At 35.0% G+C, this 24023-nt stretch overlaps 2 protein-coding genes across 2 annotated transcripts; one reads left to right on the top strand and one right to left on the bottom strand.

Moving 5' to 3' along the window:
• The first annotated feature begins 1072 nt into the window (after positions 1 to 1072).
• On the top strand, positions 1073 to 5695 carry LOC131638144 (GATA transcription factor 26-like). Its single transcript, XM_058908695.1, has 8 exons — positions 1073 to 1564; positions 2703 to 3080; positions 3198 to 3633; positions 3744 to 3816; positions 4094 to 4197; positions 4389 to 4509; positions 4759 to 4870; positions 5063 to 5695. The coding sequence occupies exons 1-8, from the start codon at positions 1525 to 1527 to the stop codon at positions 5335 to 5337; spliced, it is 1539 nt and encodes a 512-aa protein (XP_058764678.1). The 5' UTR covers positions 1073 to 1524; the 3' UTR covers positions 5338 to 5695.
• A 17001-nt stretch (positions 5696 to 22696) lies between these two features.
• LOC131638174 (expansin-like B1) lies at positions 22697 to 24023 on the bottom strand. The gene is made up of 4 exons (XM_058908721.1): positions 23692 to 24023; positions 23512 to 23621; positions 23110 to 23424; positions 22697 to 23028 (listed from the first exon to the last, which is right to left on the bottom strand). The coding sequence occupies exons 1-4, from the start codon at positions 23948 to 23950 to the stop codon at positions 22831 to 22833; spliced, it is 882 nt and encodes a 293-aa protein (XP_058764704.1). The 5' UTR covers positions 23951 to 24023; the 3' UTR covers positions 22697 to 22830.

A 24023-nucleotide genomic window follows, 5' to 3' on the forward strand; every position in this document is an offset into this window, starting at 1 on the left:
CTAAAAAAAGGTTGAAACAGTTTAACATGCTCCATGAGGACACTTGTTGTTTCTGTACTAGTCAAGAAACATTTAGTCCCCTCATGTTTGAATGGCCTACTATGAACAAAATTTGGAGTAAAGTGTTGAGCTAGATGAAAGTTCAATATACACCACAAGGTTTGAATGATGAACTTCAGTGGATCACTCGGAGTTGCAAAGGAAAAGGATGACGTGCCTTTCTCCTCAAGTGTGCATTTACGGAGATCGTGTATGCGTGCTGGATCTATAGAAACAAAGTATGTTTTAACACTACACAACACAATGTGGATATAGGAGATAGTATCATTGAGAATATTGTAAATAGATTATGGACTAAGCCAAAACTAAGACAACACATAGCTAAATTATTGATGTCTTGAATGGTTTAGACAGTTTTGTTAGATGGTTGGATCGTTGATTGCCTTGATTGTAATCGTTTTTGGCTTCAATGAAATACATATTGATTCCAAAAATATAAAATAATATATGATCTTTTTCTTAAAAATTAAATATTATCAGTACACAATTGCTTTCAGATAAACATAAAAATTCATTCTATATAAGATAAAATTGAAAAAAGAAAACAACACCAAAATTATATTTATAAACATATATAGTAACAAAATTATTTTTCATTCTAATTTTGTTAGTAAAAAAAATGTTAGTGAATCTCTATAATTTATATGTTTATGTTAATTAGTGTAAGAAGATATATTAATGTGGGACATAGGAATTATATATGATAATAGCTAAATTTTCAATTTTAATTATTCAAATGAGTGAGTTCGAGTGACAAACGAATTTCTACAAATGACGACATTTGGAAAATATCGAGTTCGATTCCTTGTAGAAACAATGATCAGTGCACGTGCTTCCGTAGCACGAGCCTGATTAGTCAATATATTAAGTAGGTCGGAATCGGTGGAAAAAAATTATTCAAAAAAAAATAATTTTTAACTAAATAAATAATAATAAAATTTTCTAATAACAGTAATAAAATAAAATAAAGGTATAAGGAGGAGAGGGAGTGGGTGAAAAAAATAAAAAAGCTTTCAGCATTTACTTGTTTGTACAAAGCAAAACAACTCCAAACAGAGACCTTCCTTCTTTCATTCTCTCTCCATTGCACCTTCCCTTCTTCTTTTCTCTCTCATTTTTCAGATTCTTCCAATGCTCTTTTCTCTTTCATTCAACTCTTCAGATTCTCACCTAAAATTTCCACTAATTAATTAATTTCTGTAATTCTCTTTGATTTTTGCTTCTGTAAAAAAAGTACTTTTAAAGACTTTAAAACTAAAACTGCTTCTTCTTCTGGTTTTATTGATTTTTGCTTTTTTTTTTCTCCTTCTTCTTGCAAGCAGGGTTTATTGTTTTTTCTTCTTCTCGTCGAAAATTAATTAAACTAACTGTTGGTTTATTTTTCAGAAAATTTCCAGTTTTTTCTTTTATTGAACCTTTTGTTTTTGTAATTACTTTGCTTTTGTTTGAGGAAAAGATTGAGAAATGGGTAAACAAGGACCTTGCTATCACTGTGGAGTTTCAAGTGAGTTCTTGTTTCTCCAAAATATGGTTTTTGTTTTTGTTTTGTTGCAATTTTTTGTGGAGTGATTATTGACTTTTTTTTTAAAATTAAAATTAATTGCTATGTTTTGATTCAAAGTGTGTTCTACAACCACTGATTTTGATTTTGATAAATTTGATAAAATTGAGGTGTTTTTTGCTGGTTAATATAAACAATCAAGAGGTTTTGTTGTAATGTTGTTGTTGTTTGGTGTGTTTGGAATTGGAAGTTATTGGAAACTCTGTTGATTTTGTTCTTTGATGTGTTTTGTGTCACTTAGTTGTTGGTTTTTTGTTTCTCTATTTTCTCGACTGTGTTTGAATGTTGAGCGAATAAAATTGGGGCAAAATTAAGCTTGGAATCTGTTCTTGTTTATTGAAAAGAGTCAACTCATAATTCACTTATCTTTCATTGGATTATAATGTGAACATAAGGGAAATTGAAATGAGGATATTGTGCATTTGTGAAATGGCTATTGTTAATCTACTCGTGTGTTTTGAAAGGATTATGCAACTTCCTTATTGTATCAATGGATATTAGTTCATGCATTGCATTCATCCTTTGGATGTTTCTCCATTCGGTTTTGAAACAACGGTGTTGTTTTGTGGTGATCACCGCAATTGAACTAATGCGGCAACTTAAACCTTACAATGTTGATTGTTTTTCTGATAAATTTGAAAACAGTTTCCAGATGTTGAAGTTGTAGCTGTTGTGGTGCACTTTAAAAATTGAAATGTTTCATTAAGAATGCACGAACATTGATGCAGTGATAGTGATACTTAACATATAAATGTTAATTTGAGTTTATGCATATTTGCTTGAGGAATTTATTTGCAAGCCGGTATCTTATATTCCTTACAAAAGTGTGTTGCTTTGCATCATCTAAAGTATTTAAAATGGAGAATTCAATCAGGAATTTGTAGTTCCTTATGATCTGAATACTGATAGATGACGCAATTCTCAACCTTAAGATGTTTGTTGAGTTCAGCTCTGTATTATATCTCTGAAATACGTAGATGTGATTGTTAACTGTCTATCCGATTGGAGATAATCTCTTTTCTTGTTTATAAGACGTTTGTTACATTTTATTGATGTTTTTAACAAACAATCTTTGCAATAGGCACACCACTTTGGCGTAATGGCCCACCTGAGAAGCCAATTTTGTGCAATGCATGTGGTTCTCGATGGAGGACAAAGGGAACACTTGCGAATTATACCCCTTTACATGCTCGAACAGAACCTAATGATTACGAAGATCAAAGAGTTTCAAGGTTAAAGATTGTATCAGTGAATAAGAACAAAGAAGTGAAATTGGTTAAACGAGAGCAGAACCATGATAATGCTTATGCTGCATCTGGATGGCTCAACCCTGAATATAATCATGGATTTCTAAAGGCTGTGGATGAGGATACTAGTAATAGATCAAGTTCAGGGTCAGCCATCTCTAATTCTGAAAGCTGTGTTCAATTTGGTGGTATCGATCCTAGTGATTTGACAGGTTGGACAATTACTGTTTGCTAATTTCGTTGAAATCTTATTCTTATAACCGATCATGGCAGCATTGTCCTTTCCGTTGAAATATCATATGATATCTTGATTTGTTTGGTTAATTTAGGTGCTTCTCAATCAGTGGTCTGGGATACCGTGGTGCCTTCGAAGAAGAGAACATGTGCTGGTCGTCTGAAGCATTCGTCTGTTGAAAAGCTCACGAAAGAGTTGTGTAATATTCTTCACGAACAGCAACAGCAGTCTTGTTTTTCTGCTTCTTCTGAAGAGGAACTTCTATATGAAAATGAAGCACCAATGGTCTCTGTAGAGATTGGACATGGAAGCATGCTCATTAGGCATCCTAGCTCTATAGCTCGAGATGAAGAGTCCGAGGCTAGCTCTCTTTCAGTTGATAATAAACAATGCTTAGTGAATGAGGCATATTCGTGTTATGGTTCAATTCCCATGCTTAGCGATTACACTAGCATGAATTTCTCTTCTCGGGGAGTTGCGAAGATCGAAAGCTCTGCTGGCAAAAGAATGCAGCAAGAGAAACTTGAGCGGTATGTTTCTACACATGTTATGAATAGTCTTTTTACCTCGAGTTTGTTTTTGAGAAGTGATGATGATTTTGAAGCTACGACTTCATTTTTTATTTTTTTTGAAATTTCAGGAACAACTCTCAGCTTGAAAAACTAGAAGTTCTAGAAAATCATGATTCATCACTCTTCCAAATAGAATTAAAAGTGAGTTGCATGTGAATTCCGCCTCTCTTTTTATAGATTGTTCAGCATAAGTTTGCAACAATACTGACTCACAGGCTTGTAGTAAGTAATGAAACCATTTTTATGCAAATAAAAAATTCTATCCTAACATGGTTTGTAGAAGTAATGTTGGCCTTTAGTTTTTAGACATACCATTATAATATGTTTTGGAATCTTTTATTAAATTGGTCGGTAAAGCTTCATTTCATATCCATAAAATTGTTGAATGCTAAATGCAATATCTGTTATGTTTGGTTAGGATGCAGTGAACTACGAGGAGTTTTCAAGAAACTTGACAGATGAAGAGCAGCAGCAATTACTGAAGTATCTCCCTGTGGTTGATACTGCAAAACTTCCTGATAGGTTAGAATCTGCTAGTGTTACTTTTGTTTGTTTTTTAAGTTATAGTCCTTGAATATAAGTTTCAATTCCATCTTTCCGGAATAGTGAATTGAAGTTATTGAACGGTATTGTTGTATCATGTGCAGCCTTAGTATTATGTTTGATAGTTTTGAATTCAAGAAGGGGTTAACTTATTTTCAGAAATTTCTCAGGGAAGGTGTATTCGATAGCTCTTTGTTGGGGGACAACCCTGAAGACCGTAAGACGCCGAAAAGGCTTGCATTGTCTAACCTGTCAAAGTCAAAATGGGTAGAACACTATAATCATCTCAAGGTTCGTGATGAATGTTTTATCTAGATGCTCATGCTTTTGTGCTGATAACTTAATTTATGATGATACTTGTCAGATATTGCATCTAGGGGGGTTTGCGAACAGAATTTGCATCCATTTTTAGGAATAATTAGAACTATGAAATTTAATCAGTGTCTCTGAATAATACCTTTTGATTGTTCAGTTCAAAATGTAAATTCAATCCAGTGCAAATATATTTGGATTAACTTATTTGGTTCTTTCTGAGTGCAGAGTGGTGGAAACAAAGCTGGAAAATGTGATGATATGGAATCTCCTGCTGTGGAATCAAGTAATTTTGCAAATGTTAAGAGATTGCGTGTCGGCCAAAACCAAAATTTTCCAGGTTAGCTGAAAATCTCTTGTCATCATAAAAAAGACGAGTATGAAAATATTACAATACCTATGATACAAAATGCTGAATATATGTTAAGCTTTTACTTCAAAATACATCAATGTAAGTCGCGTTTTTGCTATCCATTGTTAACTAGACCTGTTTAAAATTTAACCAAAGAATCATTCATCTTGCAAATTTCAGAATTGAAGGCAACAATGAGGAGTCCCAAAAGGGTCATCATAAAAGCTAGCAGTGGCGGCAAAGAAATTGTAGAAGGCTCTAGCATCAGTGATGGCAAAGAAATTGCAGAGGGCTCTAACATCTTTGTCGACGAGAGTACTGATCACGATCTGCTGCTAGATTTTCCATCCAACAATTCTTTTCCACAGGCAGAGCTCTTGCTCCCAACTTCTAGCTCGGTTGCTCAAGGAAGCACCAGTAGTAGCTCGGTACACTCTCGTGTTACTCGTCCTTGACTAATCTTCACTATGAACATAATTTTATGTTTGGTTATGGTCCGCATGTTTTGCTTGCGTCTTATAAACATCGGAATCCTTGTTCAAGAGATCTGCTGGTTGTTCTTTTGTTTTCTTGCAACCTTATTGAGCTTGGATTGCCAAGGGATGCAAGTTGGATGGACTTTTTTTGTATAGGTAAATGATAGATTGTAACATATATAAATATATAGCACGAAATGTGGAGTGGTATACTCCATAGTTTTGTATGCGATTGTATCTTATGTTTTGTGAATTATTTGATACCCTCCCTCCACAGAAACACCATTCATATGAAGAAATAAATGAATGAAGAACTAGACAATTATTTTGGCTGTAATTAACTTGCAAAGCATATAACACTTGATGTGTTTGGTTTTATGGAATAGTGTTGGATGAATTGTTAGGTCTTTAGAAAATTATCTGCATTGGTCACAAATATGTAGCTTTGATTATTCAACATGTTTGTTGAATCATGAACAAGAGCAGAGATAATGAGTGCATGTTTGATATCATGATGGGTTTGTCAAAATCACATTGATTTATTGTAATTTTGACAAATTCAAAGTGATACCAAACATAGGATAAGACAGTGAAGGGAGTAGTTAAAACATGGTTGTCTCGAGAGACTTACAATTCTACAAAGACATTAGTTTAAGGCTGAGTAAACAAATTTTTTCTTGCAGTAGTGAATTTGTTTAATTTTGCAAGTTGACTTGAGAGAGAATTTGGCAATCCTTGGTATACATGCATATTGGTATTAGTAAATCAATCCTTGGAATTTATTTTCTTCTATTCTTCCGGATTTCTTCAATTTTGCAACTACAATTACTTTCAATCTCATCTTTTATGGCTAGCTTGAAGTCAACTCATGTTCAAAACGCCGTCAATGATCAACTTCGATCAACCATTGAGATCCTTCAAGACAATGATGCAAGAGTTCTTTCTCCATCTGGCAAAGAACCCCCCTTACAGCAAGAGTTCTTTCTTCATCGCATAATGAGCTTCTGGATCAAACGCAAACACGCATCTGTTTAACATTTTCAATCTATTACATAAAAACACGGGAGGATCCTCCGCGTCGAAGAAAACCAAAAAAAGATTCCAGTAGATGTTACAACACAATAAGAGGAACTCTAGAGTTATCCTACTAGATGCTCTAATCAATGCCAATTCATAACTGTCAAGAGCTCAAGAGTTTTTAAGGAGGCCTCACCCCCAAATATGTGTCACCCATTGTCGACACACCCCATTCACAAAATAAATCACTAAATACCTCATCCCTAAGTCTTTGGAGAAGTCTCCGAAGCTAGAAATTTATGACATTACAGGAGACCCTGACGAGTACGTCGAGCACGTAGATACCTTATTAGATTAACATCACGCTATAGGATCCGTGAAACGCAAGATTTTTTTAACATTAAAGGGAGTCAACATGACCTCGTTTAAAGGCTGAAAAGACAAATTCATCAGCTCTTCGAGAACAATGTGCAAAGAGTTCATATCCTATTCCGTATCACTAAAATGCCAACCAAAGACAATGGCCTTTCTTAGGCCCACCGTGAAAAGAAAGCACGAGACTTTACGAGATTATATTGATAGGTTAACCAAGGACGATGTAGAAATTAGAGGGGGTAATGACAAATTCAAATGTTAAATCTTCAAGAAAGGCAAGATTTCATGTTTAGTATGTTGTAGAAATTAGAGGGGTCAATGACAATTTTAAATGTTGAATCTTCATGAAAGGCACGAGGCAAGATTTCATGTTTAGAGGGAAGTCAGCGTTGGAAGAACCACAGAACATGAGCGAACTACTAGTTCGTGCTCAACCATACATCAACTATAAAAAAAATTATTGATTGAAAATTGAGAAGAACAAGACGTCTAGAAAACATGGGGACAACAAGTGTCATGAAGATGGGGAGAAGGATGAGAACAAGATGCTTTTGTCATAATTCTTAGAGTACACCTTTTTAAATGTGTCTAGATAAATAATCCTACAATAATGTGTCAACACAATTCAAAGAAGCCAAGGATGAAATATCCCCAAGTTATGAAGAAATCTGCATACACTGACAAAACAAAGCATTGCAAGTTCAACAAACGTCACAAGCATGATACTTATAAGTGCATCCATCTAAAAAATGCAAGTCAAAACCTAAGGAAGATACTGGAAGAGAGGATAAAAGCATATACAATAATTCTCCATGAAAAATTACCTGTAGGAATGAATCCCACAATGAAAATGGTTCCCCCATCGGGGTGACACCCCGCCAAGAAAGAAAATCGACATAGTTAAAGGAAGCAACAAGGAGAAATAGCTTTTCATTGCCTCTGTTGTCCATCCAAAAATTAAGTACCACAATGTCCAAGACGAAGTAGTGTAGTGACGATGTTTGCATAACTAGAAAGAGCTAGGAACTGTCACAAAGCTCTCGAGGATCCTTGACTTAGAAGGCGTCCAAGAAAAAAGGAACGTAAAGAAGGCCAACACTTTCGGACAACACCCCCTAGACGTCAATGTCACGAACTTCGATGGATGTCTAGAGGAGGCTACGTTTGAGGACTAACACAACCTAAATATATATCTTCCTATGAAGGCCATCACGAAGATACAAAGGCCAATCATAAATGGTGATTTCGTGTCTATCCAATTCAATGACAATCCATACGCACTATGAAAATTGGGGCAAATCTCTCAAACTCAATGGAAAACAAACTCAAAAAAGGCCTCAAGGCCAAAACAGACTTATTTGCTTGCTGCTCGGGGAGATTTTGGATATCAAACCCAATATGGTATTCCATTAGTTGCACATATACCTTTATATTAAGTACGCCGATCAGATAAGACACCATATATCGCCTGAGAAAACTAAAGCCACCAAGAGTATTATGAATAAGCACCTTCAAGCAAACTGAGTATTAGAGTTTAACTACACATAATGACAATCAAATGTGGTGCTGGTTAAGAAGGAAAATGGTTAGTAACACATGTGTGTCGACTATATCAACCTCAATACATAATAAAGTTAGTGGGTAACTCGGTCGAGTATTAACTTATGTCCTTCATAGACGCCTATTCCAAGTACAACCAAATCCTAATTCATAGGAAAATCTAGAATAAGACAACGTTCATGAGAGGGCATATGAGGTACATGTACAATATCATGTCCTTTGGTTAAGAAAATTTAGATATCACCTGCTAGAGGATGATGAACAAGATCTTCGAGCAAGATATTGGCGATATGCTTGAGGTTTACATGGAGAACATATTTTTCAAACTTGAGGAGGAGCATCTACACGATGGCCAATTCAATACAATATTGAACCCAAACAAGTGCACGTTCAGAGTCAAGGCCGACAAATTCCTTGGATTTTACCTCACTAAGAAAGGGATTGAAGCAAATCCAGTCAAATGAGATGCCATTATCAAGATGGAAACTCTGTCCACCAAAGAAAGACTCATGTAGTTGAACGTTATGCTCACCGCCGTAAAAACTAATTTCCAAGTCCTCTCAACACACCCTTCATCTCTACAAACTCTTGAGAGGAAAAAGGTACACTTTTAATTCCAACAAATGAAGCATGCCTTCTCCAAACCTTTGGTCCTTTCGAGACGCATGGTCGGAAAGTCCCTATTTTATACTTGGATGTCAACAATAGTGGTTATCTATATTTGAAAATTTTCTTATTCGAGACACAAGAGCTATTCTATAATTGAAAATATTTCCCTAGCTTTGGTGGTATCTTCAAGAAAATTGCGTCATTAATTTTTAGCCAATCAATAGTGGTTATCACTAACCAACCTTTAAAGTATGTGTTATTTGGGTCAGAACTAGAAAGGTGAATGAATAAGTGGTCCATTGAGACCTTAGAGTTTGACATCTCCTTTGAACACATGAAAGACTTCAAAGCACATTCATTATATTATTTTATTGCACAAATAATACCGACCATAGTTGAACCCTGCACGAAATGGACCATCCTCATTTATGGGTTATCAAATAGAAAAGAAAGTGAAGTTGGCCTTCCTTCAGAGAGACGAGGGGCTAGTAGTAGAAGTCTCTCTCCGCTTGGAATTATCCACCACCAAGAATCAAACTGAATACAAAGCCTTCATCGACAGACTCTTATTAACATTAGAAGGGAAATTCTGGTATAACAGACCCAAATGTCTTGAAAGATGTCGAGACATTTGATCTGTCAAGAAACATTATCAAGGTATATACACAGATGTATGCTAAACTGAAAGATAAATGACACCAGTAATTGTTGACCCAGTTCGGTGACAAACACACCTACTCTGAGGGCATATCAAGCCAGGAATGAAGTCCACTATCAACAGTATTAATTCGAAGCTAAACAGTCCCAGTTTATAACTTCTCACTTAATCCTTACCCAATGACCCTTCTACATAGATCCTCTCTAGATATGGAATAGCCCCATCTCACTTCCTAACACCGCAGTGATGTTGTACAGTTCTCCAGTCCCAAGAGTTGTGCCAACGACCTAATATCCAACATTCTAATTACACAGACAAACAGTTTGGAAGACATACTTCCATGATAATCCCTAGCCAAAACTCTTGACTATAAACCCTAGCATGGAGTTACTTCAAAGCTTCCTCCAAGAATAATACACCTCTTACCTACAGGCTTCGAGGTTCACATGGTAACCTTCCAACAGGCCGGGAGGTTTACCTAAACAAACCGTAATGATTACATCTTTTCTATTCTCAGTTGTCTTACTTTTCTAGGTTACAATGCTTCTATTTATAACCTATTCCCAATTGGATTTGGACTTCTAATCGCAGCATATTTTCAGTTACAAATCAGTAAAATCTTCTGCCAAAAAATAGGTCTTCAATCAAATCTTTTTAAATTGTCTCCAATTATAGAAAGTCTTTATTCTTCAATATTCTTCTTGATTCTTTGAACTTGTTAAGTCAATCACGCCGTATATGATTTGCACAATATTCAGGAATATTCTGCACTCTTCTGTAGTAGTTAAATCATAACAGATTTACCTAAGACTCTTCACTTCAGCTCAGGCATAAGTCGTGACATCCCATGTGACATGTTATTCCAGATGTTGAATTACTTCAACATAACATCTTCTATCATTTCAGTGGGACTTCTTTTTTGTACATGTTCTTATACAAACATACTATATTCCATTCTTGCAGCTAGTATTTGTTTTATAAAAAAATAATGCCAACTCTAAAAAATACATAACTTACAAGAAGTGGTGGCAGAAAAAGTCAAAATGCGCATTGATTCCTATCTAGTGGTCTTGTAGAACAAAAGGAGACACATAAGCTAGAAACTCATTATTATAAAAGTACATAACCATGGTCAAAGAGAAATTTATCTCATCCAAAGCATATGATGTCACACGTGTTCCAAGGGAGCAGAACACAAGGGGAGATGTCTTATCAAAACTAGGAATCATATGAATGGCTAGCATCAACCGTTATTTCATCCAAATACATTGGTCACAATGGTCCTCATGGCATTGGCAACAGTTATGTCAAAACCGTCATGGATTATCCCGATCATGGCGTACATATAACACCGTCATGGATTATCTCGATCATGGTGTACATATAGCACATAAGCCTGCTAACAGACAATGATGAATTTATTATTGTTGAAAAAGAGCATGCTCATACTCTACTCTAGTGGCAGATTACACAACCCCCTCTTAAATTTTTAGTGCATGAAGAAGCCATATACATCCCCGCCAAAATTTTAAGAGGGTATATCTAGACAGAATCTCATAGAAAAAGCATTGGCTAAGAAGGTCCTCATATTTGAATACTATTATCTTGTGATGGTCAAAGATGCCAAAAAATATTCGATGAAGTGTGAAAGTATCCATAAGCTCGAAGACATTCACATAGCCCCTAATTCCAAACATAACACCTTGAATGCTCCATGGTCTTTCTTCAAGTGGGACATGGACATACTAGGGATCTTCCCACTAGCACTCAGGTAGCTAAAACATCTTATTATGGTTGTGGACTACTTATCCAAATGGATAAATGTTGAAGACTTGGAGAAGATCACAAACACCAACATTTAGAATTTCTTCAAAAAAAATCTAGCTCGTTTATGATCACGACTTACTCCACCACCGGGGAGACACCTTTCAGACTTACACGTGTCACTGAAGTCATCATTCCTTTAGAAGTTGGAGAGCGTAATTAAATAATGACACATCCTCTCCACGACGAAGAAAAATCATAAGCAATCTAGGAAGAGTTTGACTTCCTAGATGAAAATAGATATTTTGTTTCTCTCACTAATGGTCCGAACAAGCATCAACAAGGGAGTATACATGATTGAGGCCCTCAACAGAGAGCTCATTCCAAAAATATGGGATGCAACAAAGCTCAAACGTTACTACACTAAAGTCCCATTTCTTTTTAATTTCCTTGTGTAAGTCTTCACAATATAATATTTGACAAGAGTATACTTAATAAACAATATTTTCACCACTATATCTTATTGTTACTCAACTAATGACAAGGTAAAGTTTTTTCCTTCTTACACGCACTAAACCTCGAATACGTAGCTTGTACCACAACAAAGGGAAAAGCTAAAGACACTGAGGTCAAGCTCAAACTCTCCAAGATGAAACTAAATCTCATAAGTGTAAGTGGTGGAAGGGAGAATAGAAAGCTAAAGTGCGACCTACATAATCTTTTCAAATCCCACAAACAACACCACCAAACATCCAACGCGTAGAGGGCATATAAGAAAAGACACTAAACCTTGAATGCGTAGGTGGTGCGTGATTAAAGAATGACTAACCCCCTCTTCTAGCTAACCACTACAAAATAGAGGCGGTGACATCATTAAGACTGTTGACCTCAAACCAAGTTGTTACTAGGGGACACGAAAGTGAAACACACCTTTGGGAAAGTTGCTTCCCAAAGACATCAAAAGACAAATGGACACATATCCATAAAATGAACACAAAGTTATTAGGACATAAACCTCGAAAAAGGGATCGACGAAGAAAAGGTAAAAAGCAATACATTGTTGAATTAAAAAAAAACAATACCATGAAAAAAGAGAAATCAACTTAAATTTCATTAAGTAAAGAAATAAGGATTTAAGTGTCAAGCTCCATGGGGATAATCTTCTCGTCCATGACTATCTGATCTAGATTGTTTATCTGCCTTGAGATTTTGACGTAAGGGTAAAGAAGCCATATCTTCCCCATAGCATTGTCAAAAGATTTTTTAATACTAGAAACATTTTCATCAATGATCTTTTTCACCCACTTCTCCAAGATTGGCTTTTCCGACGTTGTCACAAATAAGGATTCCTAAGTTTACTTCTAAATAGTGACAACAGCCTCGCGAGGACTTTTTGAGATCGATCCCCTTATTAATTAGAGCTTGACGAGCCTCTTAGAGGGTGGTCTTCTTAACAGTAATAGCTTCACCTTCCTTCTTAAAAGCAACCACTTTATTACCAATGGATTTAATTTGGCTAGCAAAATTCCTTTCAAGGGAATTCACCTTTCCTTGAACTCTGAAGAAGAACCAAATTTATAGACTCCTCGTCACGCTTAGCGGAGTTCTTAGTAACAACATCATGATAATACTTCCATATCATGGGGACATTTGGTCCAAATAATTTAGCAAACTTAAAGTGATCAAGTCCAACACGAGTAGCTGTTGAAGGGATGGTATGTCAATGTTTGTTTCCTAGCACTAACCTTTCTTTGGTTAGGGGCTGTTAATGCTTTTTCGCAGCATGCTCCTCAATTTTGTGCTATTTTCCCTTAATCTTAAAGTTAATGTCACTTTGTGCTTGTGAAGAAATACCCCGAGCGAGTATGGGGGGACTGTAACACCCTAAATTCGAGCGCTTACTTTATAAACACATACGAGAACAATTACTCAAAATGGTGCTACATTTTCTCAACATAAAATCTCAAATCATTTTATGATAGCAGCGAAATTTAAACATTTAACACAACTTCTATCGTCTCATAAAATAGAACTAAACTTTATTTAAATCATAAATCATCAATTAGATAAACTCAACAACTCGCAGAAAACATAATCAAATGATTGTGACACAGTGTTACAATATTAGAGTCACAATTAGAAATAAACAACGTAGAGTAGTATGCAACGAAGAAGGCCAACCACGCCATCTTCCAACACAAGCAAAAACTAAAGTCCTACCTTTCTCTGATACCGATGATGCAGAAATGATAAAAAAAATGCAATAATCGTCCCAACCTCCGTCTCCAATACTCGTCACTGTTTTCTCTCAAACCTAAACTCAGCATAATTACTTAACACCACAAAAGGACCACATTAATGATTCCAGTGAATCAATGTATCTCAACATAACCTCGATTTTTTTTTCTCACCACGAGGCACTCATCATCAACACAACATAATAATCTAAATTATATAGTTATCTCACCAATACTCAGCAAACAATATGAATATTGAATAAACACCAAAAACTGAATCCACTCAAAAAATCGAGCATAATGACCCAAGAAACCCATCCTTGAGACCATGAAGGTTGACCCGTCATTGGGTTGAAGCTTGGGAAAGAAGCCCGTCCCTAAGACCATGTCGGTCGACCTGTCACCCCGCTGATGCCCGCCAGCTTCCCCAATGCAGTGACAGTTGATCTGTTACGAAGGTTACACCCGTCACCGCTGTGCAGAATGCAAAATTCTCAATTTTCACCATTAGAGCACTTTCGAGCTCTAATTTTTATTATAGAAGACCCAATACACCCCAAATTTTGTCATACATCAATTATATAACAATTAACTCATCAAATTCTTACAAATTACATATTTATGTCATTAATCATCCATCAAATTATCATTATGTTCATAAAAACCCGAAACATATATTCATCAATATTATTCAAAATTATGCATATTAATCTATAAGAAATTCATTAATTAACACAACATAAAATCAGTATCAAAACACTACGATCTAGAAAGGTTTGCACAACCATCTCAAGATCCAAAACCCCTACAATAGAGGGAAAAGAAAAGGAAAACGGAAGAAGGTAAGGATCTCTCTTTATCCTTCATGCATAATACACTCATAATATAAAGGATTAAATATGTTTTTAGTTCCTATAAAATTACCAACAATGACTTTTAGTCCCTATAAAAAAATATTGACTTTTAGTCCCTATAAAATTACTTTTGCACGTAATTTTAGTCCATATATATAGGGACTAAAACTACGTGCAAAAGTAATTTTATATGGGCTAAAAGTCAATATTTTTTATAGGGACTAAAATTAAAAATTGAGATATTTATAGGGACCAATAACATATTTAACCATAATATAAATAGTGTCCTCCCTTACCTCAAAAATTGCAGCGAAAACCTTGAATCTACAACTATGGATGCTATACTCTTGCTTGCTATGGTTTTCCAACTCTGCTGACAACTTTTTTACGCACTGTCAAAAGTTCTCCCTATTTTCTATTTAAATTAACCTAATTCTTTTTTTAATTATTTCTACAATTCTCTCTAAGTTCCCACTAATTCCACTTCACTATACTACTTCTAAATAAATTTCTAGTTTCATCCGTAAAACCACAACTTTCTATTTTCTCTATGATTTAAATATTATAAAATTCTAGTAAAAATCCAATTACTACTACAAAAAAATACATTTCGTAAACCAATATTACAACAGCCTCCATATTAACCGTGATAATAACTCGTTTTTGAGAGTTTTTTTTTTTTGTATTTACTAAAATACATTTCACCACGGTCATAGTTAAAACTTGTAGTGAAATATACTAGGAGTTACATGGTTCAAATCCCATCTCCTTCAATTTTCCATTTTATCGTCACAAAATGGGATTGTTCTTGTATATCACAACAATTCTTTTAGTTAACCGTGGTGTAAAGTTCAATCATTTCATCATGATTCTTCTTATCAACCGGTGTGAAAGGTGATATTTATTTATATATCAACAAAATTATCTCTCGCTCAGTACATAACATTTGTTTCTCTCAAAAGAAAACCCTAGCATATTTTATTCTTCTCTCTCAAAACATAACCCTAACATTTATGTCACTCATCTCACCTACGACAACCATTCAAATTCGTTCTCACCAAACTAATAGATTTATGTCATCTTCTTCTAACCAATGGTTACCTTCAGGTTCGTTCATTAAACTTATGTAGCGATTTCATTTATGTTTCTGTTTATCTATTATTGTTTAGTTTTTGTTTCTGCTTATTGTTGATATTTCAAACCCTAACTTATAATATTTAAATCTTAGCTATTGTTTTTGTTTCAAACCCGAAGATTTAATGTTCTAACTTTTTTATGTTTCTGTATATTTTTACTTGTAGGTATGGTTGAATGGGTGAAAAAATTAACGAGGATGAAGCTAAAGTGAGCGCAGTAAACTTGTGTGGGCGCTGCAAACACATGTCTGATGCTCTCACTTTAGCTTCATCCTCCTTTTCTTTCATTCCGGATTCCATTATGTGTCAGGTACGTTCTACGTTGTTTAAGGTTTGTTGTTGATGAATGTTGTTGTTAATATTTGTTTTAGATGAATTTATTATATCTTATGTGGTTTTGTTTTTACCAAATATGTAACATTTCGAATTGTATTAAAAAAATTATAATATGATAAATAAAGTTATATTTGAAAACAAGGTACACATTCAATTCTAGACAAGAATCCTTCTGTCCATTATCTGCATTTTGCTCTTTAATAGTTAGAACTTGGTTTAATGCTTCTTATTTTTAAAACTCCAATTCCTTCACCTCTAATTTAGTTTGCAATGTAAATAACATGTTGCAAAATGAACTAGAGGCGAAGGAAGAGGGGCTAAAGAACTAGGAGCAACAAAATAAGTTCTAACAAATAAAGAGTAAAATGCGGATAAGAAGCTGAAGGATTCTTGTATAGTAATTTGTTCTTTTAATATAACTTAATTTGTCATATTATAATGTTTTAGATTAGAATGAAAGGTTATATATTTAGTGAACATAAGCATTCCACATAATTTATAATAAATTTAGTGTATATACCATAACTGTTGTTTAGAAAAGTCGTTGTTAAATGTTTTTCTTTAAATTATATCAAATGGTTATTGAGAATAACTGTTGTGGTACGTAGCGCTACTTGACATATAATCACGATCTCGCGCTTGTGGTGGAAAGAATAATACATATTACCACCTCTACCTCATAACGGTTGGTCATCCGTTGTGGTATCCCTTTTCTAACCGTTATGAAATTCCTTTTCCGTAGTAGTGAATACTTCCCAAAAATAGCAATTAAATCAAATAAAACACTATAACACTCAAAATAAAATATTAAAAATAAGAATAAAAATATGAAAACTAAAACTGGGGTGTTATAGGGACCATATTTTCCTTTGCAGCCTTTTGTAGAAACCCCATTTTTTTTTCATGGTTGTGAAATTCTTCTCTATGACATCAACCTTATCGCGACATCTAACCTCTCCGTGATACTCCCTCTGGTCATTATTATAAGCAAATATTCTCTTTTTAAGTTTATTGAATAATGAATGTATCAGGTCTTTTATGTAGACCAGATATATTCATTACTCAATGAATCTAAAAAAAATTGTTTATAATTCAGGCCGGAGGGAGTATTTTTTAATCTCTAAAACATCTTTTATGACGTCCTCAGATGAAGATACTATAACTTTAGTTGGGGTGGAGGTAGCCTTTCTCCCTCTCATTTTTTCCATTGTTCTAGTTAGGCTATCTTCCTGAAGTCATTTGTCATTGGAAATATCATTACTCTCCTCATTACTACTTACTTTGATAAGTAAACGAGTTTCAATGTAACAATTTCTTCTCCTCATTACTACTCGCGTCGATAAGTAAACGAGTTTCAATGTAACAAAATTTCTTTTTAGAGGAGGGAATCATCCTCATGGTCAACTTCCATTTCACACTCAAAGTTGCGCAAAATATCTACGTCTTTCCTTTAATAACAATTTATCAACAGAGATGTCTTTCCTTTAATAACAATTTATCAACAGAGAGGCCGACTTCCTTGTAGATGTATGACATAAAACTCTTAGGCTATGTTTGGAAGTTTGGAGGGGAAGTGAGGGGAAGACTTTAAAAAATATGAAGGATTGGAGAAAAAGAATAGAAAGATTTTAGTTCGGAGGGTTTTGAAAGGTTTGGTTTTCTTCAAAACACCAAAAACCCCCTAATTTGGGAAACTCAAAATTTATATTAAAGGAGAGTTTCAGAGGGTTTTGGAGAGCTTAGACAAAATGTCCAATTATAATTTTTGTTATTATAGTATTTCAAAAAGTAAAAATACATCAATGATAAACATTATTTTATCATTCTAAACAAAATCTTTTTTTTTTTAAAATGTTAAAATTCCCTATATTTTAAAAAAAAAAAATCAATTTTCGAAACCCTCACTTTCCCTCCCCTCCAAACTCCCAAACATAGCCCTCACATTCTAGACAGACATAATAGCTATCTGCTTCATCCTTAGTGTTCATCGGAGTCTTAAAGGAATCATTAGAGATAGTGGATTATGAGCTATCTTTGCATCTCTTCAAGTCAAGTTCCATATCCCGCTACATCCAAAAATGTCCCTTATGGGATCTCAGTGTTTCATGTGCTTCATGGTTGATGGAGACGACAAAGAAGAATTTGTATTTGAAATTGTTAAATGAATCAACGTATACTTGCTTTAGAGAGATAAACCCTTGAGGTTGATCAGGGTCAACTGACTTCCTTAGTACACGGAACAAGTGGAAAACATGATCTGCGTAGGCACACTGTTTTTATACTCACCAATAATGGAAATATTCCACATACGAATATCGCACTAGATGCAATTGAGATGTACAAGCTTCCACGATCAAACATGTTTAGCAATACTTTGGAAGGACAAGCTCCAACAATGCAATATATCATTAATATAACTTCATATAATATGTGGTACTATATTGTATATGGTATATATCTCAAGTGGACAACATGTGTCTAGATTATTCCAATGATGCAGTGAGAAAAGAGATAATTACTCGCCCAACAGGAAGAATAAACAAGAAAGGACTGCAACCATCTCAATTTGTGATTATATATTTATATGTGGCTCAATGCATGTTTGGCACATGAAAACGCTTAAACTTACATTATATGCAGTTACAAGTGATAGACAACATTCACAAACTGATAGAAATTAGAATTAGAATTCTACCATACATCAATTAACATCAAAACACAATTGAGAGTCCTCCGTGAAAGCACCATCAATCTACTCAAACAAACAAAAAATTTGCCCAAAAAAAGAGTTTCATTTCCTCTACTCTTTAACCTAATCATCAAAGTTGAATAATTCGGACTTCATATGGTCCGGCCACCACGTAGGACGAGGAAAAGTCATACCAGAACGCTTTGCAGCTTCTAACATTGTAAGACCATCATCTTCTTCTTCAACAGTGTTCTCGGAGAGAATTTTCAATACATCAAAAACAGAAAACTTGTTTTTCTCCTCAACTTTCTCATGTTCCACATCATTCACAGTTGCAGTTGATTTCTCCAAAAGACAACGGATTGAGTTTGGCAGCACACGCAACACCGGTTCCTCCCGAATGTCAGAACCTTCTCCGATCTCACCACTTGAGCTATTCCCCTCAACCAAGTTAACATCCCCGGCATTTTGAACAACTTCAGCTTCAACATTTTCCTCTGGAACCGAGTTATCATCCATTGGAATTTCTCTGCAAAAATCATCATTATCATCATTGTTCACATCATTCACTTGTTCACCAACTAAAACATTACAGGGACTTTCCACCTTTTCCTCCTCAGAATTGCCCATACCATCTACAACACTCTGTGACTGTTGACCTCCCAAACTATTCCCCAGGGAATCACAACCTAATTTCAATTTCTTCACCGGCGACTCACCCAAATCAGAAACCCCCCTTTCTGAAACCCTAAACTCATCTCCCTGAACCACATGCTCATTCTCCGGGACAAAATCATCATCAATTTCATTCTTCAACCGACCGTCCAAAAATCCTAATTCAGAATCCTTTCCAAAATCCAAATCAACAAACCCCTGGGAGCCAGAGTCAACATCAACGACCTTATTAACCGGACAGTGAGGAACATCAACGTCGGAAGAGGGAAGCGAATACTCCTCGGGTGGAGTGAGAAAAACGTCTTGGGGACCGTCTTGGGTGTCGGGAGGAGAGAGAATGAGAATGGGGGCGGAGGAGATTGGGATTTCGGGTTCAAACTGGGATGGCGTGTCTTGTGAGGTGCGAGTGTCTCCGATGAAGGGTGTGAGTTGTAAGAGGTGTTCCTGGGAAGTGGAAACACGAGAGGTTTTTGAAATCATGGCGAATGGATCTTCGTTCGGTAGGTTAGTACTATCTTCTTCCATAGTTTCTTCTTATTAGAAATTACCTTGTCACTGTTGCTCTTTTCTGACACCTTCTATAAATAATGTTATTACAAATATGCCAGTTCTTTTTGCGTTACCAGATTTTATGAGAATATTGGATTTTTTTTCCCAAAATTTTCATAAAAATTTATTGAAGTTTTAAAAAATGCATTGTATTTTTTCAAAAAATCCGGTGTAGTGTAATTAAAAAAAAATTACACAACAGAAAATTTTAGTATATTTAAAAAAATAATATTGAAAATTTATAAATAAACTATGAAATTATCATAAAATTATCGAAAATTTCGTTCTTGACCACGCTTCAAATTTGTTCATAGACATTTTTGAAATACTAAAAAATGGGTGGTGTCAAATATAATTTGGTGGATATCAGTTTAATTTCTCTTATTCTTCTTGATATTGAAAACTTCCTCTCATTATTGACATAAAAACCCACTTTTACCCAATTCAAGATTTGGGTCTGTTTTTTTAGACGGGGCGGGGACTCCACTGGCGGGGGATATTTACGCCACCCTGTCCCGGAAGTGTCCTCGGGGAGACTTTGTTCTCCATTCCCACAGGGGGAAAATTCTCCGTCTTTGGAGCCTCAAACATGGAATCCCCGCTAACGGAGGCAAGTTGACATCTCTATTACACCCTTATAGGATGAATCACACCTCTAAATTATTCTTTAGATATGCATTTCCAAAAACACCATAATGAAGTTTAAATAAAGTAGTTCGGATATGCATCTCCGAAAACATGGCTGGATAATATGGTTGGTAGAAACATAATTGCTTTAGACCTTTTCTAAAAATAATCAATGTTGGTTTGATCCGTAATTTGGTTAAATCGTTAATAAACACGTATACAAAAAACAATAAAAAAATCACAATGAAGGTTGGTAATATTGTTTTGATATAGCGAAAAATAATACAAATATTGTTTAGAAAGTATGAAATGTAAAATTAATACTTCGGCAAATAAAAAAGAAGGCATAACTTATTGTGTATGTCTAATCCTTACCCCCTACCCTTCTTCCCTCTTGTATCTTGCAGCACTCGATGCCTTCGTAACTATCCTTATTGTGTATGTGTAAGTCTAAAGCTTCTTTCCCTATCAACTGTATACGTTGACAAATTGGCAATACATCAGTGGCATGGTCATCACGACCCTGTTGGTTCTCCAAGATCTTCTCATGAGTTAGCCTTGGTGGACGTCCAGGAGCGTCCGATGTCATGATGAGGTGTGGTACTATGTAGAACCATGTGACATCCCTGCCAGGTGCTCGATATTAGCATCATCTGATACTCCTCTGACACCATATAATGCTCTCAATCCTGAAAGATGCTCATCAATGTAGAAATCATGAATGCTATAGAGGTGGGAAATGATCCATCCCTGAAAAACGAATGAGTTATATGACAAAAAATATTAATATCAAATTAAAATTAATAGTTAGAATGAAAAGTACGGTCAACAGTGTGCAAGAGCCTGTCAACTGCCTTGTCCTTCAGTTAGAAGCTTCATTCAGCTTTTGGTACAAGTATACCAAACAGTCGCCCCCCCAATTCTACTCGCTAAGTGTATCCAAATCAAAGAAGTACTGGAAGCATACAACATCCATGTAGGTTGCACTTTTGTCCACAAAAATGGATCTGCCAACCAATAACATGAAGTAACACCGCAAAGCACAAGCACGATGGTACTGCACAAAAATATCACTGCCCTCGCTTGCAGATACTTATACCGCATTCAAGTGCTCTTCATATAGTGCCGCCAGGAAGGAAAACTTGGCATGAACTCCATTAGTTGAGGCACACTAGTCAAAAACGTGTTCGGGTTGAGCTCCCAGATATACGAACATCCATTCAATCGCTTCATTACGACTAATCCGAGAGTGGTTAAGTAACCTCCCTTTAACAGGAAGGTGTAGCAAGCATGCGCGACGTCATCAAGTGTGATCGTCATCTCCCTAACAAGAAAATGGAAAGATGATGTTTCCTTGTGCCATCTCTCGGAAAATGTCCCATGCATGTTGTAACGCTCGTTTATTTTATTTAATTATTTAATTAATTAATTGTGAGTTATTTGGTGAAATTGTGACTAATTTGTGTATTGTGTTGTTGGAGAGGTGTATGCCTAAAAGTGTAGAAACATGAAAGTGTGGCTAAATATTGGCATTTATGCTATTTTAGTATATAGTTGAATAATAATAATAATAGTAATAATAATAATAATAATAATAATATAATAGATGATTGATTAGTTAATTGGGCCTATTATGGTATTAGCATTAAAATTAGTGGGGGGTGTGTTGTTAAGTCCATTAGAGTGATGAAAGTTAGTAAGGAATTAATAAAATAAGAGAGAAAATAGAATGGGAAAAATAGAGAAGATAGAGAATTTTGGAGAGAATACAAAAGAGGAGAAGAGACACAAAGAGGCTAGGACAAAAATTCCATTGAAAAAGTAGAACACCTTCAATACAAGGTAAGAGTGGAGTTCTAACTTCTAACTCTATAATGTTGGGTATAATGATTTGTATGTAGAAATGGGGTTTTGAGTTTATGTTGATAACTTAGGCTTTAAAAAAAAATTTAACGTATAATTGAAAAAATTGATGCATGTTTAATGATGATTCTTAATGCTATGTGTTGTATGTGTATTGTATGCCTTATATTGCATGATATTTTTATTTAATATTAGTAGGAAACCTATAATATGTTTTAACACTTTTGCTAAACACAAAATACCTTATTTTTAATAATCAGTTAGTATATATCTAACTGTATAATAGAATAATATAAACACATGTCTAGCTAATAAGGAAATTCAAATATAAAGCTATTAATATATAGAGTACTAATGTACTACATTTATTTTATTGATAGATACGCCAATATTATTTAGTATGACATACATGGATGGAGTTAACAAGTTACACAAATCCATTATTTTAGTCCCTACTTTGAAAACAGCAACAACAAACAAACAATTTATGGGACTTTAAACTGTTTTTATGTACGACAGATAACTAATAAGGCTGGATCTTGGTGGAATAAGTAGCACCGGCCTTCCAACCCGCGGGTATTGTGAACCGTGACACCACCCAATTGGACCCAACATTGCTACTCACTTGAAATTTCAATCGGATTTCACCTTCAGGTGGATTAGCAAAGTCAAAAACAGCACCATAAGATCTACGCATGGCTTCCCATTGGTGTTGTTGTTTCTGCATATATCATTCACACACACGATTAATTTGATTATCTATTGTTTTATAGCAATAAGACATATAATTGATTATACATACCTGCCATATCTCAACAGCCGTGACATCGTATGTTCCTCCAACATAAAGAATATTGATAGAGAAGTAGCCAGGGTTTCTACTATTTTCATTGATTTGGTATACAATATTGTTGCCTTTAAATGTACAAGGAACCCTTTTGTATTCAACATCCAATACACCATATTTCTTTAATTTTTCAGATGTAACTGCACTGCGCCCCAATCTTGAAAAGGCACGTGGACTCAATATGAAATCAGTCCTATCTCCCTCACCATAGTCAGTTACCACCACATATGCTCCATTATCATCACAGTATTGTGGTATTTTGCACCTCACCTAAATCAAGATGGAAAATTAAACATGCATGATGGAGTATTTTTTTACTAAGATTTATTTGAAATTGAAAATGAAGGAAAAGTATACTTGATAACATGCACCACATCCTCCTCCATTTTTCCACAACTTGGCTGAAACAGCTGCGACACTGCCATCATTCACTATCTTTCCATAGTCTCCGAAACCACAAGCTCCCCCTACATGAAATAAGTATTAATTAATCATACGTCTTGATATGAAGTATGACAATCACATTATTATACATACTAGAATTTCCATAGCCGTCAGAGGTGCCATAATAGGATGCTCTTGATTTGGCATAATATTCTTTGCAGTTACATAGTACTGGAAATAACAGTAAAACACAAACAAGGCTAATTTGATACTTAAAACCAAGCTCCATTTGTCTTAAATATATAATGAACCAATGAACACAAGTAGTTATAACAAATGCAATAAACTTTGAAGGTATATATAAGCAATTAACAAGAGAATTATGAGATGAAAAACAAAGATACCGAGACATAAGTATTTATAGTACACAGCCTAACGCATACCATTGGTGATGAAACCACCGTTTTAATTTCTTCAACTTTTGA

The sequence above is a fragment of the Vicia villosa genome, linkage group LG1 (genome assembly GCF_029867415.1).
Source record: "Vicia villosa cultivar HV-30 ecotype Madison, WI linkage group LG1, Vvil1.0, whole genome shotgun sequence".
Lineage (NCBI taxonomy): Eukaryota > Viridiplantae > Streptophyta > Magnoliopsida > Fabales > Fabaceae > Vicia > Vicia villosa.

Excerpts from the sequence above, each read along its gene's own strand:
- LOC131638144 (XM_058908695.1), top strand. The coding sequence starts at position 1,525 with ATGGGTAAACAAGGACCTTGCTATCACTGTGGAGTTTCAA. Across the intron at positions 4,198-4,388 it reads ACTGCAAAACTTCCTGATAG|GGAAGGTGTATTCGATAGCT; the intron begins GTTAGAATCTGC and ends GAAATTTCTCAG. Across the intron at positions 4,510-4,758 it reads AACACTATAATCATCTCAAG|AGTGGTGGAAACAAAGCTGG; the intron begins GTTCGTGATGAA and ends TTCTGAGTGCAG.
- LOC131638174 (XM_058908721.1), bottom strand. The coding sequence starts at position 23,950 with ATGTCTCGGTATCTTTGTTTTTCATCTCATAATTCTCTTGTTAATTGC. Across the intron at positions 23,425-23,511 it reads GATGTGGTGCATGTTATCAA|GTGAGGTGCAAAATACCACA; the intron begins GTATACTTTTCC and ends ATCTTGATTTAG. Across the intron at positions 23,029-23,109 it reads CGGCTGTTGAGATATGGCAG|AAACAACAACACCAATGGGA; the intron begins GTATGTATAATC and ends TGATATATGCAG.